This window comes from Dermochelys coriacea, chromosome 1 (genome assembly GCF_009764565.3).
Source record: "Dermochelys coriacea isolate rDerCor1 chromosome 1, rDerCor1.pri.v4, whole genome shotgun sequence".
NCBI classification, from domain to species: Eukaryota; Metazoa; Chordata; order Testudines; family Dermochelyidae; genus Dermochelys; species Dermochelys coriacea.
Window position 1 is genome coordinate 274,271,188 of NC_050068.2, and position 16,408 is coordinate 274,287,595.

General features: G+C 40.9%; 1 protein-coding gene across 2 annotated transcripts in view; it reads left to right on the plus strand.

Moving 5' to 3' along the window:
* KITLG (KIT ligand) overlaps positions 1–15,696 on the plus strand; it is a 98,693-nt gene extending 82,997 nt beyond the window's left edge. The window contains exons 7-10 of one of the 2 annotated variants that reach the window (XM_043492506.1): positions 1,690–1,799; positions 7,003–7,079; positions 9,944–10,023; positions 12,219–15,696. In XM_043492506.1, the coding sequence (XP_043348441.1) occupies positions 1,690–1,799; positions 7,003–7,079; positions 9,944–9,983 (227 nt within the window). In that variant the 3' untranslated portion in view covers positions 9,984–10,023; positions 12,219–15,696. Of the gene's footprint in view, positions 1–1,689; positions 1,800–7,002; positions 7,080–9,943; positions 10,024–11,133; positions 11,286–12,218 lie in introns of those variants that run through there. The other variant, XM_038417715.2, reaches the window with a different exon arrangement.
* Positions 15,697–16,408: the final 712 nt, after the last annotated feature.

Below are 16,408 nucleotides of genomic sequence, written 5' to 3' on the forward strand. Positions count from 1 at the left end.
ACTAGAATCAATTATGGCAGGCAGACTAATCAGGACACCTGGTTAAAAAGGATCTCCCATCAGTCAGGGGTGGGGGTGCAAGGAGTGAGAAGGCATGCTGCTGGAGGAGGACTGAGGAGTACAAGCATGATCAGGCTTCAGGAAGAAGATCCTGTGATGAGGATAAAGAAGGTGTTGGGAGGAGACCATGGGGAAGTATCCCAGGGAGTTGAGCTGTCATGTAGCTGTTACAAGAGACACTGTAGACAGTTGCAATCCACAGGGCCCTGGGCTGGAACCTGGATTAGAGGGCTGGCCCGGGTTCCCCCCATCCCTCCCTCAACTCCCTATTTGAGACAAGAGGAGGTGACCTGAACCATGGGTCCCACCAAAGGAGAAGGTCCCTGGCCTATCCCCCGACCCACTAGGTGGGTCAGCAGAGACTGCGGGGATTGTTCTCCTCCCTTTCCCCATGCTGGCCAGTGATGAGGTTAGCTGAGTGAATGGCAGGTTTGGCCATTAGCAAAAGTGACCAAACTGAGGGCTGCTGTGAATCTCTGAGGCAAGCAAATCCGCCAATAAGCACAGGACCCACCAAGGCAATGGAGGAACTTTGTCACAAGAGTAAGGTTTTTACAAATGGGAACGCCCATAGCTTTGGATAGTTACATACTCTAGTTGTATAACTGTAAAGTGTCCAAGAAGGAAATATGGCTAACGAACAAAATACGGATTTGTTTCCCTGGGCAGAAGCAATTCTGCATTCTTCCTGAGTAAACAACAAGAACCATGTTGGAATTACTTCTAAAAATAAAATCTGTGTGTAATCAGCAATATGAATTATTTTCATGTGTATTCAAGAGGTCTAGTTCTGGTTCCAAAATGCCTTAGGTCTAATACTAGATATGGGGTTAAGTTATTGGTTGAGTCATGGCCCTACATCTCTGAAATGCACATCAGCAAACCCCTCCCAAATCCAGATTCTTACATAAACTCTGTGAATTGTGGGAGGGCTTGATAAAAGATGTGCATAGGGAGCAGAGACTTACTGGAAGACTAAGCTAGCAGAAACTGCAAATGCTATGGAGGGAAAACCGCCACAGACAGCAGATAAACCAGTTGGTTCTGTGTTCAGTGTTCCCCCTCCGTTCCACATAACTGTGTCTGCTGCATCTACCTGTCTGTCTTTCTCCAGAGAATATCTACTCTTTCAGTAATGTAATAATCAGGTATCTGTTCTGCTTGATTAAAATTTCCCTTTAGTATTTACACACCTGCAGGGTTCTAGTAGAGTTCAGTCTTGATCAGAATCATGATTAAACACAGGACCTATATTTTATAAACTGCATATTATTGTTATCTAACCACAGCATTTCTTTTCCAGTACTCAATCTAAGGTTTTCAGTGTATCCTGATAATGCACCATTTGAGCAGCAGTTCCTGATACTAAGTAAAGCTAGGTTAAAGCTGTTTAAATCAAGTGTCCTGTAGCACAACTTTCAGTTTAGAAGGTGGAATCCTAGGCTACCCCCACAAGATTTTTCATATCCTGCCATAACTAACTAACCAAGGGTCCAGATTCTGGCTTCGGCCTACACATAACTCCTGCTGTCATTTTATGTGCATAAATTAGCTATTGTTAACAATGCTGCTCTGAAGAAAATTTTTTTCCATAAAATCTGTCTTCACTTGCCCTGCTTTTAATTACAGAAGAGGCACTCGACTTCACTAGCAGCCCCAGCTTGAAAGGGATAAGCATAGCCCTGCCGTCATTGTTTTCTCTTCTTATCGGCTTTACTTTGGGAGCCATCTGCTGGAAGGTGAGAAATTTCAAACTTACCTCGTTAGGCAGAGACTAGTTACATTTTATCCCTAAGCGAACAAGTATCCTGATTTTAAAAATTAGGGGCATATCATTTGAACTTCACTGAATTATGGAACTCTCAAACGTATATAACCAGTGAATCTCTGTTTTTAATTCCTAACTCACTCCTGCCCTTCCTTCCTAATAATAATAATAATTAATAATAAAAAAACTTGCCTGTAGGTGTGCTAACAAAATGACTCTAGGCCTGAAATTTAGGAACTAGAATTCCCACAACTTTCCAGTTGTCCCAAATTATGTCTTGATGTGGCAGTGCTTTTCCATTTATTGAGGCCTTGTCTGCACTAGAAAGGGTTTACTCTTCTTCAACACTTTGCAGAATAGTCAGCAGTAGCAATTGTGTGAGAGTTGGAGGAACTGGTGAGTATAGAACCCAAATAGCAAAAGCTGGAGTCTGCTTCAACAGTTTCATTATTCAAAGAGATTGGTGGACCTGGTCCTAGATTTTGCAGCTTTGTCTTTGACCATAAAACATGGAAGCCAACCTTAGTGAACTCTTCTCCATTTTCTGGAGTACCTCACAAAACCTGTTGGGGCTCTGTACTAGAAGAACAACATCATCAGCGTAGTCAAAATCTGAGAGCAAGAGATCACCAAACTTATTCCCTATTGACCTGATGGAATGTTGCATTATGAAATCCATTGCCTGACAAAAGAGTGCAGGGATCAAGACGCAGCCCTGCCTGACACCAGATACTGATTTAAAAGATGCCAACATCCAATTCCCCAGATGTATATTGGCAGTGGTTCCATTATGCAGCTCTCTGATCAAGTCCAGCTGAGTGATAGGAACACGTACACCTTTTAAGGCCTTCCATAGTGTGACTTGGTCAGCTGAATCAAATGCAGCCTTAAGATCAATATGCGTGATGTGCATGGGCTTCTTGAACTCATGGTATAGTTCCGACAACAAGCAGAGGGCCAAAATGGTGTCTATTTGGTGGACCTGTTCCTCATAAAGCCTGACAGTTGGGGGCAATACTTCTGATGTACCAGGGGCTCCAAATGCACCAGCAGAACATGCACACATTCCCTGGCATGGACAACAAGATGATCAGCCTGTAGCTCTTACATTCACTGCGTGGTCCCTTGTCCTTAAAAAAGTGAGATCACAATACTGTCCTTCCAGGTAGCTGGCAAGGTTCCACTTCTCCACACCAGAGAAAAGATGGCCAGAAGTGATCAATAGGGTCAATAGCACATTTTAGCATGTCTGGGGGGGATGCCATCAGTGCTGGCTGCATGTCCGTTTTTCAGTTTACAGATGGCATTCTTCACTTCTTCCAACACTGGTGCATCAGTACAAGTGTCTGGGTCTGAAACCACAGTGGTTGCCAGATTGCCTAGCTCTAAACAAGTGGCAGCTGGAGGGTGGTTCAGGGTGCTGTGAAAATGTTCTATGCAGCATGAGAGGATGTCATCATCCGATTTACATGGGTGGCTTTGGCTGTCCTTCAGGATGCCATTTGTAGCAATTACCTCTTGACCACTGAGGTTGCAGATTGCACAGAATGCCGGCTTTAAGTTGAATTGGGCTTAGCCAGGGGAGACATCATCCGCCACTTGGTTATAATATGCCTCACGATTGCAGGGTGGCAGGGTGTTAAACTTTCACTTCACCTGATTACAAGTGTGCTTATGTGGCCTTCAATTTAATTGTCTGGAAGGCCTGCTCTGATAGCCAGAGTCAGTGTGCTGAATGCCTATAGCTAGATGTCCCACTTTTAAAGAGACAGTCCCAAATTTAAGCCCTCCTGCAGGTGTCCTGACTTTTTTTTTTTTTTTTTTTTTTTTTTTTTTTTTTTTTTAAGAAAAGAGGCAAATTGTCCCATATTTTCTGTCCCCTGCCCATCGGTACTGTGGGTTCTGCTGCTGGCTGGTTCCATGCTCGCTAGCTGCCCACCCATGAGCGGTGAGTGGAGGGGTCCAGTGGCTGACATGGCGGGGGGGGAGTGTGCAAGGCTGGTGGCAGGGCAAAGCTGCAATGTGTGGACTCCCCCTGCTGGTCCATCCTGGTCCATCCTGTTTCCGGCCAGAACTGGCTGTGTGCTGTAAACTGTGGTGGCTGGTGAGTGTGGGCAGGTGCCAGGCAGTGGCTGGTTACATGTCGTCTCTGCTGCCCACTATTGGCTCTTTACATGCTTCCCCTCTTGCTGTCCTCTCGCTGCTTTGCCCCTTCAACCACCAGCTCTGCTGCTCCTCCATATCCCCCCTGGCAGGGTGTCTCTCACTCCCAGCACTGTGCAGAGAACCAGCCCTTGGTCGGAGTGCTCAGCTCACCTATAGCCTGGCTGGCAGGCTCCTTCCTTCCCCCACTGCCTCTGGTTGGGCAGGCACTCTGAGAAAGCCCAAGACCCTTCAGCCTGGGGTGCTGACCAGGAGGACCAAAGCCCTGCATGTGCCAAAGCCCCACATTCCATTCCGCTGGTATGGGGAAGCCTCTCCACCTCTCAGCTAAGCTCTGGAGGGGTGGGGAGAAGCAATTTCCAGCCTATTCGTGCCCCAAATCTGCAGGCTCCACAGCAGCCCCCGATGCAGGAGTTTTAGCACCCTCTTCATCTCCCCACTCCCCCGCCTAGGTCTTACACCCAGGAAGCATGGGGCTGCTCTGTCCCCTAGGCATCCTCCCCTGATGAGCCACCTCTCTGGCCGTATTCTCTGAAGCCCCTGCAGTCAGGTTCCCTGGGTACTGGAGCACTATGCATTCTTGGGGCTTAACCTCTTCCTGCCTGTGCTGTAGCCCATGGGACAGGAGGCAGCTGGGTTATGTGGCCAGCCGCAGCCTGGAGGTGTTAGCTGCCTTTTGACATTCTGTGGGCAGGAAGAGACAAGCTGCTTCCAGCCACTTGGGGGGGGAGGAGGGGAGGAGGAAAGAAGAGATGAGCTCTGCAAAGACAGGCAAGGTCATCCTTCCCCCAGCACAGTGCTGAAAGACTGCTGCTGGCCACATTCTGGTGTGAACCCAGGCAGAAATCTGGGGTGGGGGAGCATGTGACCCTGCATGCCCCTGACCCCCATGCTGCCTCAGGAAGATGCATCATCAGGTACCAGGAGAGGCAGGTCCATTCCGGGGGGCCCAGCCAGGCATGGAGGGTGGGGAGCACCAGGAAGGGAGGCTCAGGTCAGTCAGTCACTCCCCCTATGTGTGAGAGAGAGAGAGATGTACGGGGGTGTGTATGTGTGTGTCACCTCTTCCTGTGTGAACCCTAAAGCCTTAGAGATAAGAAGGTAAATTAAAAGAATCCAGCTACACAGCATTTCTTTTTAATGGGCACAGTCAACTTGATGTTAATTTGAACGTTTGTACTGCATAGTTCTGATTGATTGCCGTTGAACACGAGTAATTTTACGACGTGTCCCAGATTCAGCATAGGGAAATATGGTCATCCTACCTATAGCTAATCGTCGGCTCAGCAGATTGGTGGAGGATGGAGGTGAGCAGAGACCAGGCAACCTCGATGTTTCTGGCAGTTTGGCTAAAGAAGAGAATCTGTTGCTGACGTCGCTACAAAACCTGTTCCCTAAAGCGTCAATGTCAAATTTCTTCATCATCACAGAGGGCTTACCTGCTTGTCGGAGAGTCAATGCAATGCGGGCAACCACTCGGTGGTGGTCTGTGTTCATGGCATATTCTGCACCATCAAATACCCTACAGGAGGTGAAGAGACACCTGTCACACGTGGGATGATGTTGTCCAACTACTTCTGAGAGATGCCATAATGAGAGATCCATGACATCTGGTATATGCATCACCACTTGAACCATGACCCAAGAATGGAAAGATTCTGAGAGGCACAGAATGTGAGCAAGCAGCAAGAGTTATCATTGGGTGTACGTGAACCATAATGATCAATAACCCACTCAAGTCCAATTCGCAGGGAGCCAATAACTGCATTTAGGTTTCCCAGGATCATGAGATTATTATGTGGAGGGACGGTGTGTACTAGAGATTCCAACTGATTGTAGAAATGATCTTTGACTGAATCGACAGATTCCTCTGTCGGTGCACAAATCGCTATGACAGCGAGGTGACCATGCCAATTTTTAAGACGTGCAATAAGTAATCGAGATGACATAGGCATCCAGGTTATCAAGGAGGACTTGGTCTCGCCTCGCAGTAGTAGTGCTACCCCATGTAAGTGGTTGGGGCCGCCGGAATACAGAACTAAAGAATCTTCCACCTCATGGCTTCCATGATCTATCAGCCTTGCTTCCATTAGCCCATGATTGATATGCCAAGATGATTAATTTCACCTGAGACAGTGATCTGATGACCACACCTGTAAAGAGTTGCAACATTCCAGATTGCAATTTTGATGAATTACTGCAGATCCCCGCTACAATTGAATACACTGTCACGGTATATTGCAGACATGCCTGCCGACATCAGAGGATACATGCCCACTGGGGGGCTTTGGCACGAGCCCGTCATATTTGCACCAATGGAGGTTGGCACCAGCAAGGCATCTACAGCTGGGAGTAGAGCAGGGGCTGTAATTGGTACTGAGTGCCAGGTTATTCAAGTTGGTCAAAAAGTAATAACAGCAAACCCACCTAGCAGAGACACACAATTATTTTACTGGTATAGATTATAACAGTTCCCAAATTATGTAAACTATACTGGCAAAAGAACATTTTTGCCCGCATTACTGTGTCTATACTGGGGATTTTGCCAGCATAGCCCCATCAGTTAGGGGTATGATTTTTATCACACTCCTAATGACATAGCTGTCCCAGCAAAACATTTAACAGTAGATCAGATTTAAGTTTCTATAGGTTCCAATCCTGCACAGTTTTAGAGGGGTAATCTTGATCACACAAGAAGTCCCATTTGGTTTTGTAAGACTGGTTCACACGCTCTAACAATTAGGAGCCATTAACCTGGTATTGTACTTGGTTAAAAACATAACACTTCATTGAATATAAAATGCATATAAATTCTGCTATCATACTTGCATGCATAACTCTGCTTGACTTCAGTGGGATGCATGTGAGCATCTGAAAGCGAGATTTGGTTTATCTGGTACAAGAACATATTGATACTGAAAATAGAAAGGGAGACTTAAATAAATTATCATTTGGGTTTTTTTTTAAAGTGTCACTATACGGTAATTATATCTGATGTACTTTCCTTGTAGAAAACACATCGCACACCCAGACCAGAAAGTGATGAAACAACACAGTGTAAAAACTGTCAAGAGGATAATGAGATAAGGTATTTTGCTTCACTAAAGTCTTTACATACATCTCATCTTTGAAAAATCAAGTATCATCATTTTTCCTTTTCTTAATGGTTTCTCTTGCTGTCTGAAAGGTGCACTTGGAAACAAAAAAAAAATGTGCACATTATCAAGATTCTTGTCATAAAAATGTATTGGATAGAATTTGTGCCCAGAGTATGTTCCTTAAAGTGTGCTCCTACTCTAAAAGTATATATGTTTTTTCTTTATACAAAAAAAACTCCATTAGGAGAACATTATTGTTGCAAGGTTAATCACTCAGAAGCCAGGGAGAAGTTCCATACTTGTAATGTCAAGGGAGGGAGTTCAGCTACTGAATTCTCAGCAAATGGCAAAATCTGCTTCCTGTGGCAGCAACTTCCCTTCAAAGGAGATCTTTTGCGGAGTAAGATGGATTTAATATTCCTTTTGTAGCAGATTAAAAATGAAAGACTTGTAGGCTCAAGGGAGACCACCTGGGATCACATCCCTTCATCATATACTATTATCCTTCATCTTCGCCTCTAGTTTTCAGTACTGAGACAGAAAAGGCTCATCTCTTCAGACTAACTTCCCTTTCTTCCATCAGTAATTTTCCCTCTATGTAGTAGAAGATGGTGGAGAAAAGATCCTGTCTGCATGTCAGCTTTCCTCTGGGGGAGGAGAGATGCCCCTCTCCTTTCCAAGTAGCAGCCGTGTTAGTCTGTATCCTCAAAAAGAAAAGGAGTACTTGTGGCATCTAAGAGACTAACAAATTTATTTGAGCATAAGCTTTCGTGAGCTACAGCTCACTTCATCAGATGCATGCAGTGGAAAATACAGTGGGGAGATTTTATATACACAGAGAATGTGAAACAATGGGTGTTACCATACACACTGTAACGTGTGATCAGGTAAGGTGAGCTATTACCAGCAGGAGAGGGGGAAAAAAAACCTTTTGTAGTGATGATCAAGGTGGGCTATTTCCAGCAGTTGACAAGAATGTGTGAGGAACAGTTGGGGGGGGGGGGGAATAGTTTCTCCAACTGGTTTTTGAATGTTATAATTCCTGACGTCTAATTTGTGTCCATTTATTCTTTTACGTAGAGACTGTCCGGTTTGGCTAATGTACATGGCAGAGGGGCATTTCTGGCACATGATGACCTGCATATCTACCAATGTGATATATGCCAATGAGCCTCTCATAGTGTGGCTGATGTGATTAGGCCCTATGATGGTGTCCCGTGAATAGATATGTGGACAGAGTTGGCAACGGGCTTTGTCCTCACCCATAACCCAGTCGGAGAACACTTCAATCTCTCTAGTCACTCGATTACAGACCTAAAAGTTGCAATTCTTCAGCAGTCTCTTGTTGGAGTCTGTTTTTGAAGTTTTTTTTGTTGAATGGAATTAATTTGCAAACTGGACACCATTACATTAGTCTTGAATAAAGACTGGGAGTGGATGTGTCATTACACAATGGAAATGGCCCACCTTGATTATCACAACAAAAGGTTGTTTTTTGGTTTTTTTTCTCTCTTGCTGGTAATAGCTCACCTTAGCTGATCACTCTCATTACAGTGTGTATGGTAACACCCATTGTTTCATGTTCACTGTGTATATAAAATCTCCCCACTGTATTTTCCACTGCATGCATCCGATGAAGTGAACTGTAGCTCACGAAAGCTTATGCTCAAATTAATTTGTTAGTCTCTAAGGTGCCACAAGTACTCCTATCCTTTCTGTTACAGTAGGAGGCCCTGGTGCACTCCTCACAACTTCCTGCCCTCCTGCTGCTTGAATGAAGGACCCAGATGTTCCAGTTCCAGATGTTCCCCATCCTTTCTTAGTATGGGGAAAGGGAAGGCAGAACATGGTGGCCTCTCTTCCCCTGGGGAGTTTTGGTAGCAGCAATAGCTGTAAGGGGAGGTTGGTAGATAGCAGCAGATGACTTTATTTCTTCCTTCTGTGCTTACTCCACAAGGGAGGTGGAATTTGCTAATGAGTGGGGAAATGGTCAGTCCTACAAGATAAAACAGTGCTGAAAGACTGCCATACAGGAAAGGGAGCAGCCGGGTGGTATCAAGCCAATCCCAAAATGTGATTGGATCTATGTGGGGACCAGCAATTGGACACTGATTTTGCCATTCACTGTGCTATGAAACATGGATTAATATTGCAAAAATTCACATGAACCAACTTCAAATTTAACATTCATGTGAATATTCAGGTAGGTGTGTTCATCTTGAAATCTTTGCCCTCTTCCTTAACATTTTTTTTTCTTCAATCAATGAGAAGAAACAATTCCACTGACTTAGATGACCAATCACAGTTTGTGAACTCAAAGACTGAAATTTTCAGAGTGTTCAAACAATTTTGAATGGCTAACAAATTCATAAACATCAGCCTATTCATGGAGGATTAGTTAACATATTAAGGCTTACATTAATATACATATCATTCGCTACAAATAACTCATCCCACTTTAGTACAGTGACTAATAAAGCTGAACATCTTCCCCTTGACACCACAAGTAGAATGAAACCTTGCCTCGGGGGGAAAAAAAAAAAGATGACACAGTTCAATGCAAGAGACTACCTCTCCAAAAAATTCAAATTGGCTGTTTTCCCCATCAAGTCGTTTTAAACATGTACAATATTTTCTCCTACCGTCCCGTCACAAGAAAGTTTTGATCTTCTACTATAATTAAGTAGCACTTATTAGCAAATGTTTATTACAGTGCTCAAACACTTTTCAACCGCAAACATTGTGGTGATGCTTGTTTAGTGTATTTATTTTAACTAGCAGATGCAGCCATTAATTGCCACCATTCCCTGGAAATTTTAGCACAATGGAAATGAATTTATTTTATGTCTTCCAGTATGTTGCAGCAAAAAGAAAAAGAGCTCTTACAAGTGTAACTGTTGCTTTTTTCCAACACTGTTACTGTTTCATGTACTGGTAAGTCCTTAAATATGACCATATGACAAATTCCTACCACAAACTTCATAAATTTTGTCAGCTGAAATTTAGTGTCTTTTCTATGAAGCCACATCTAAAGCTAATTTTGTATTAGTCAGCTTAGCCTATTTGTAAGACCGTCTTATTGCACATATAATTATCCTGTGTTCTGAATTTAGTTATTTAACTTGCAGCCAGCCCTCTCAATATCGCAGTGGGAGACAAAGATCCCAAAATGAGGGACAGCTCTCGTTTCCTCCTTTGGTGTGACAGCCAATTGAAGAGTCATAGGCCATTCATTGAAAATTCCCAACCCTCATTCCCCAAGTCCCTCTTCAGCAGCAGTGCTATATCATGAAGAGATAGGCTGTATCAGAATAGTTTATAATATAAATATATTATCCTGAATGCAATAGATGAGTGGGGGAAATAACAGAAAGTAGGGAAAACTTTCCAGGGGAAGAATATTTACAGAATATGATGATGAAACATTATACTGCTAAGCTATTGAACTGTTCTGCATCATTGTCAAACTCTATATTTATCCAGGACCTTCATTCATGAAGCATTAGTATCATATTGGTATTAACTTGGCCACCTAGTTGTGTGGGAGAAAAAAGCACATGGATTTTATTTTCAAACAATACTGTAAAAGAAAATGCCAAAATATTTTGCTTCGACTACATGCTTTCCATAACCAATGAATTTACTCTAGAAGACCAGCTTGCTTTTCTGGGTATCATTTTAAGTTTTTTTTTAAAAGCTCTATTGTTAAGGCTTCCCTGTACTGCAATTGTACAACAATCCTGCAAGTACACACATGAGCAGTCCCTTTAAATTCAACAGGACTACTCGTGTGTGTATGCAGGAACAGGGTCTAAATGCATTCTGTACCCAGGATTGGGAAACTAGAGGAATTGTACATTAACTACAATTGGGGCCACTTTAAAAATGTTTGGCAATGTACTTTGGGATGAAAAAATGTACATGCAAGTTATTTCATTATTATTTCTATAAAGAAAGTATTATTTCTCTGCTAAGTTTCTACTACTTAGTAATGAGTATGAGAAACCAGTAAAAATACAATTTTCTTTTTCCCCCTCCCCCCAGGCAGCCAACTGTTCCATGTTTGCTTCATAAATGAAGCAACTTTATGCATATTCATATTCCTTCTGGAGTGATAGACTGAGTCTGCATTGGTTGCTGCCCAGGATCCATACCGATTCAAAGAGGTGATGGCGAAGTGTGTGTGTGTGTGTGTGTGTGTGTGTGTGTGTGTGTGTGTGTGTGTGTTACTGTGAAACCAACACAGAATTGAATAGCATCAAGAAGAGTATGCTGTGAGCAGGACTATATTTTATTCAAATACCTACCTTGTGTGGAATTGTAACTGTATACTCCTTACAGCTGATTCTGGCAAAGGAAGTACATGGCCTGAACAAAAGACATCTTTCAAATGCCTCCAGATATATGTAATCTTTGAAAGTCATAAGGAAGTTTGTATTCTTAATTTACATCCTGTGTCCTCTTGCTTACCCTGATGCCTACAAATGGAGTTCTCTGAATTGAAAAAGAAAATGCAGAAATGGATAAAAAAAACATACTCTGCAGTACTGTTGTATAAAACTTGCCAGTCAGGTGGTACAATGGACCAGTGTGCTAGCCTTTCACTTCTAAGAAACTGGTTTCATATCTAGCAAAGGTCATATGTAAAATGAGAGGTGGTCTCTGTCTTGTGCCAAGTGGATGTATGTCCATCTCAAAAATCCTCCACAGAACTTGTTTTGGCTGGTGGTCTCCATTTAGGAGAAGCAAAGAATGGATCAAAAAGAAGTAAAGTGGAAGTGACGGTAGCAGGATGGAGCTTTGACAGAAGAAACTGTTGGATGTGTGAAGACTCCAATTAAAATTCCAGCCATAGAATGGGGAGGGAAAACAAAGAATTTGAATTGCATTCAACATCTGAAATAACACTAAACTCAAGAAACCTTTTCTAAATATTGATGATGCATGCCACTGATTCCTTGGCTTACATAAGATGTAGGAAATGTGGAAGATACTGAGAATGAATTTATTAATTACTGCTGACATACAGTAAAAGCTATTTGCATTGTGTTTTAAATTACTAATGTTTTATTTTTTAATCTGGCATTCTCCTTTTTTTTTTTTTTTTTTTTTTTTTTTTTTTTTTAAAGATAAAATCTCGTCAAGGTATAAAAGCTTTATTTCCGGTTGTCCTCAGTGTCTACTGCTATTATTAAATACATGGACTACAGAAACAAGACTGATAAAAAATTAAGACTTTGTCAGGCATGCATTTTTAAAAAGGCACTAAAAATACTATACTGAAACTTGCAATGTGCGTGTTATGCATCCCATTTGTACAGGCTCTTTCCAGAAAATGGACACTACTTACTTATCTATTTTAATGTTTTCTGCTGCAGAAAGTAGGAATGTCTCACCCCAAATGACAAACTGCCTAACAGCTGACTATTAACCCAATAACCGTTTTAATTAAAATATGTCTAAAATATTTTGTTTTAATGTCTTTATAAAGCTCACTATATTTTAGATATACTTTTATTTAAACTTTTAAAAGAACTCATGGATGCTTTAGTTATTTCCTTAATCTGCTATGAACTATATGTCAAATGAATTTGCTCTATATAGGGTCAAGTAATTAAGACATCTGAGTGCCACAATGTACAAAAAGTATTATGGTCAATGATGGAGATTAGAGACATGCATAGGCATTTTGGGTGGAAACTTGGCAAGTCAATGGCAAACTCCTATTGATTTCAGTGGGGTCAAAATTTGCTCATTAGCATCTAGTTTTCATTTACACTAATTCCAGTTTTCAGTGTTTTAGCAGTGATCCTCAGCTGGTGTAAACTGTCATAGCTCTATTAAAGTCAATGGAGCTATGATGATTACACCAGCTGAGGATCTGTCCTTACAGCAGGTCAAAGAGGCTTTTGTGTAAGTCAGAATTGGGCCCTAATATCCTGACGTTCATTAGATGCTGGAGCATCCACCACTTCAATTGAAATAAATGGGAGAAGCTCAGCACCTCTAAAAAATCAGACCCTTAGCAACTTTTAGCACTACGGAAAACCAAGCAGTAGCATTCTCCATCTGTAGCAGCTTAGTCTGACACAATAATGTATATGCCTGTATTTACTGGTCCCTTAGACTAATATATGAAGCCTACTTTAAAAGTTCCACTTTTCGAATCTCAGCATGACCGAATGTTTGTTTGGGAACTTGTACCTAAAGCCCCACAGCGGGACTAGGATCCTACAGGACCCGTTGCCATAATAGCAGGAGTGGGTAAAATGTTCTTTGTTGCTGGAAGGATTGGGTGTGCAAAAAAAAAAAAAGACTGTCATAATTTGTGGAAAAAAACTAAATATCTCATCAGTTTGTCATAAATAGAATTTCAGCAATGTAAAGCAAGTATCTTTTAATCATTAAAACCTTTATTTAAAATAAAATTTAAGCAAGGGATAGAAAGATTCGATGTCTATTATAACAGGAGTTAAAAGTATTTTTACATGGTTTAAGCAAGCTTTGTTTTATTCTTTTAGTGGTAAAAATTGTCTGAATTTTGTGTTTGTGTATTAACCGACTATTTGTTTTTTTTTGTTTGTTTGTTTTTAATAGCATGGAGGGAATCTCTCTCTCACAAGATTTGCAGAATCTAAGGTTTTTGAGGGTGGGAGTGGAATAAAAAATACAAGAAACAATGCGGGAACAGGTGAGAGTGGGTCCTGCAAAAGCAGGATTAAAATAATAACTGCATGCAGGGCTCTGCTTGCCCCTTACTGGTTGTGTTGAGATAGAGGAAATGTGCCCATAATAAATGGCAACAAATATCACTGAACACTTGACAAAAATGTTAGACAATAAACATTTCCCATTTACTGCAATCTACAGTATTTTCTCAAGAAAACTGAATGCATTTGGAATCTTATAGCGGTTTTCTTAGCTTTTGTAATGGAATAAAACCCGATGTTATTAAACTACCTTAATTGTTCATAAAGATGCTATTTTTCCAAACTGAATATTTGAGGAAAATTAACAGTAATAAAACATGAAGCATTTGCAGTAATATATCTTGATGTGTCTCAAATCAGGCTTTGAAGTTCAAATTACAGGTTTTTTTAGTTTAGTGTATATTTTACCCTTGATAACAATGAATAGTGCATTTATAAATTGATATAAAATTTGCCCCCAAATGCAATGCTACTAAACAGTAATAGTCTCAAAGCTTAGTTATAAGACAGGGTTTATAACAATGCCACACACATTCATCTTTGCCACAGAACAAGGTAAATTTGAGGCTGAATGACATTCATGTATCTCGCTGAAACTGCTCCCATGTACAATCCTTCTGACAACACAAAGTTTACACAATCATAATTGTTCTCATTTGGAATGTAAACATCCATTAGCACAAAATGGAATAGCATCACGTGAAGCATTTGAGCTGGATAATCAATTTGACAGCTCATGGCTTTTCCTTCATTTTTATCCGACTTGCCAGGTTTAAACTGAGTGTTTGGGCCTTTTGACAGGAGTATCACAAATCTGAATATATTTAAATATTTCTAAATAGGGTAGATTGTTTGACATTTGGAAATCTAATAAGATATATGTAAATTTTTATAAAGGGCCTGATTCTGCTACCTGTTGTGTAGAATTTACTCCATGCATAGTGTTAGTCATCTGCCAATTTACAAAAAGCAGTTATCACTGGGATCACTGCTGGAGTAAGTTACTACTCAGTGGGAGTAATGGTGACAGAATGAGGCCCTTAATTACTTTTTCCTATCTTGTAAGTAGTTGTGCAATTCCTGAATACAAATAAATGTTAAAATCCTTCATTTTTAGGAAGGGTCAAACCATGCATTGTTGTGATTAGAAAATGAGTGTCCATTTATTAAAATGGAGTGCTTTGTTATATTAAGATCAACCTAAATTTATTCTCAGATCTCAGTGGATTTTGTAAGGAAGAAACATTTGGAAGTTTCCTTGGGAGAAGCTGAACTTTGCATGCTATTAATAGCAGCTTTGTGAGAATAAAAAGCAGTTAATGGTATACTGCAAAATTCAACGTGCTCTTTTAGAAGTGTGTTTACTTGAATAAATTAATGGTACTTATTTAGTCATGAAGTCATTTTATAAGAGCTTTTAAAAACTAATGTGCTGTTCCATGGAACATGTATAAAAACATCTTAAATTTGCACATTTTCTAAACTCTGATCTTCACCAGCTGTGTATTTTCTGTTGCTATCCATTTGTAATAGTGAAACTGCTCAGCACACACAATACAACTGTTAATTTGAAAAGTTAACAGTGTACTACCCTCGCTATTTTCAATGAGATTTGCATTTAAGAATTATCCAGAAATTTTCTCCAGATAGAAGTTGATTCAACTATGTATTTAAAATAGATGTACAGTAATAGTGGCATGTTGCTATTATATTAGCAAATAGATGGGATGTGGAGATTTCAGACTCTTTAAAGACAGAGGCACGGACATTGGTGGTTGCGTCATGTGAGAGAGTTTGTATATTTTGGTGTAAATAACACAATCTTGCATAATTACATTCTGACAAAGGTTAAGCAACAAGTTTTATAAAATGTGATGTGTGCGTGTGTATATGTATGTGTATATATATATGTGTGAGTATGTATGTGTGTATATATATATAATGTCCTCTTAAAAACAGATCTATGCCCTGATCTTTTTTTTATACTGGTTTGAAAATGGAATTACATTATATACATATACTTTATTGTTCTAAATAAAGATTTTATGCACTGCCATGATATGAGTACATTGTCTTCACTCAGTCATATTCATGATCTCTCATAAATCCTGGCATATTCTTAAATGGATTTAATGGTATTTTAGACTCCTTTGCATGGAGACTCTATTAAGTAATGTGCAGATGTTTCAGAAATAAAGTTCTATCAAGTCTTAAGACACGTTATACCCATTACCAAGCTTCTAGTGCCAACACACATTTTTATTTGTGATTCAGAACACTACACGCAGACCTCAAATTAAAAATTATTGTAGCTCCTTAAGGGTATGTCTACATAGCAATTAAACACCCGCAGCTGGCCTGGGTCAGTTGGCTCAGACTCATGGGTTTTGGCTGTGGGCTGTAAAATTGTGGTGTAAACATTCAGGTTTAGGCTGGGGCCTGGACTCTGGAGTCCTCCCCTCTCACTGGGTCCCAGAGTTTGTGCTCCATCTTCAGCCTGAACGTCTACACCACAGTTTTACAGCCGCATAGCCCAAGCCCTGTGAGCCTTAGTCAGCTGACCCAGGCCAGCTATGGGTGTTCAATTGCTGTGTAGACATGCCCAGAGG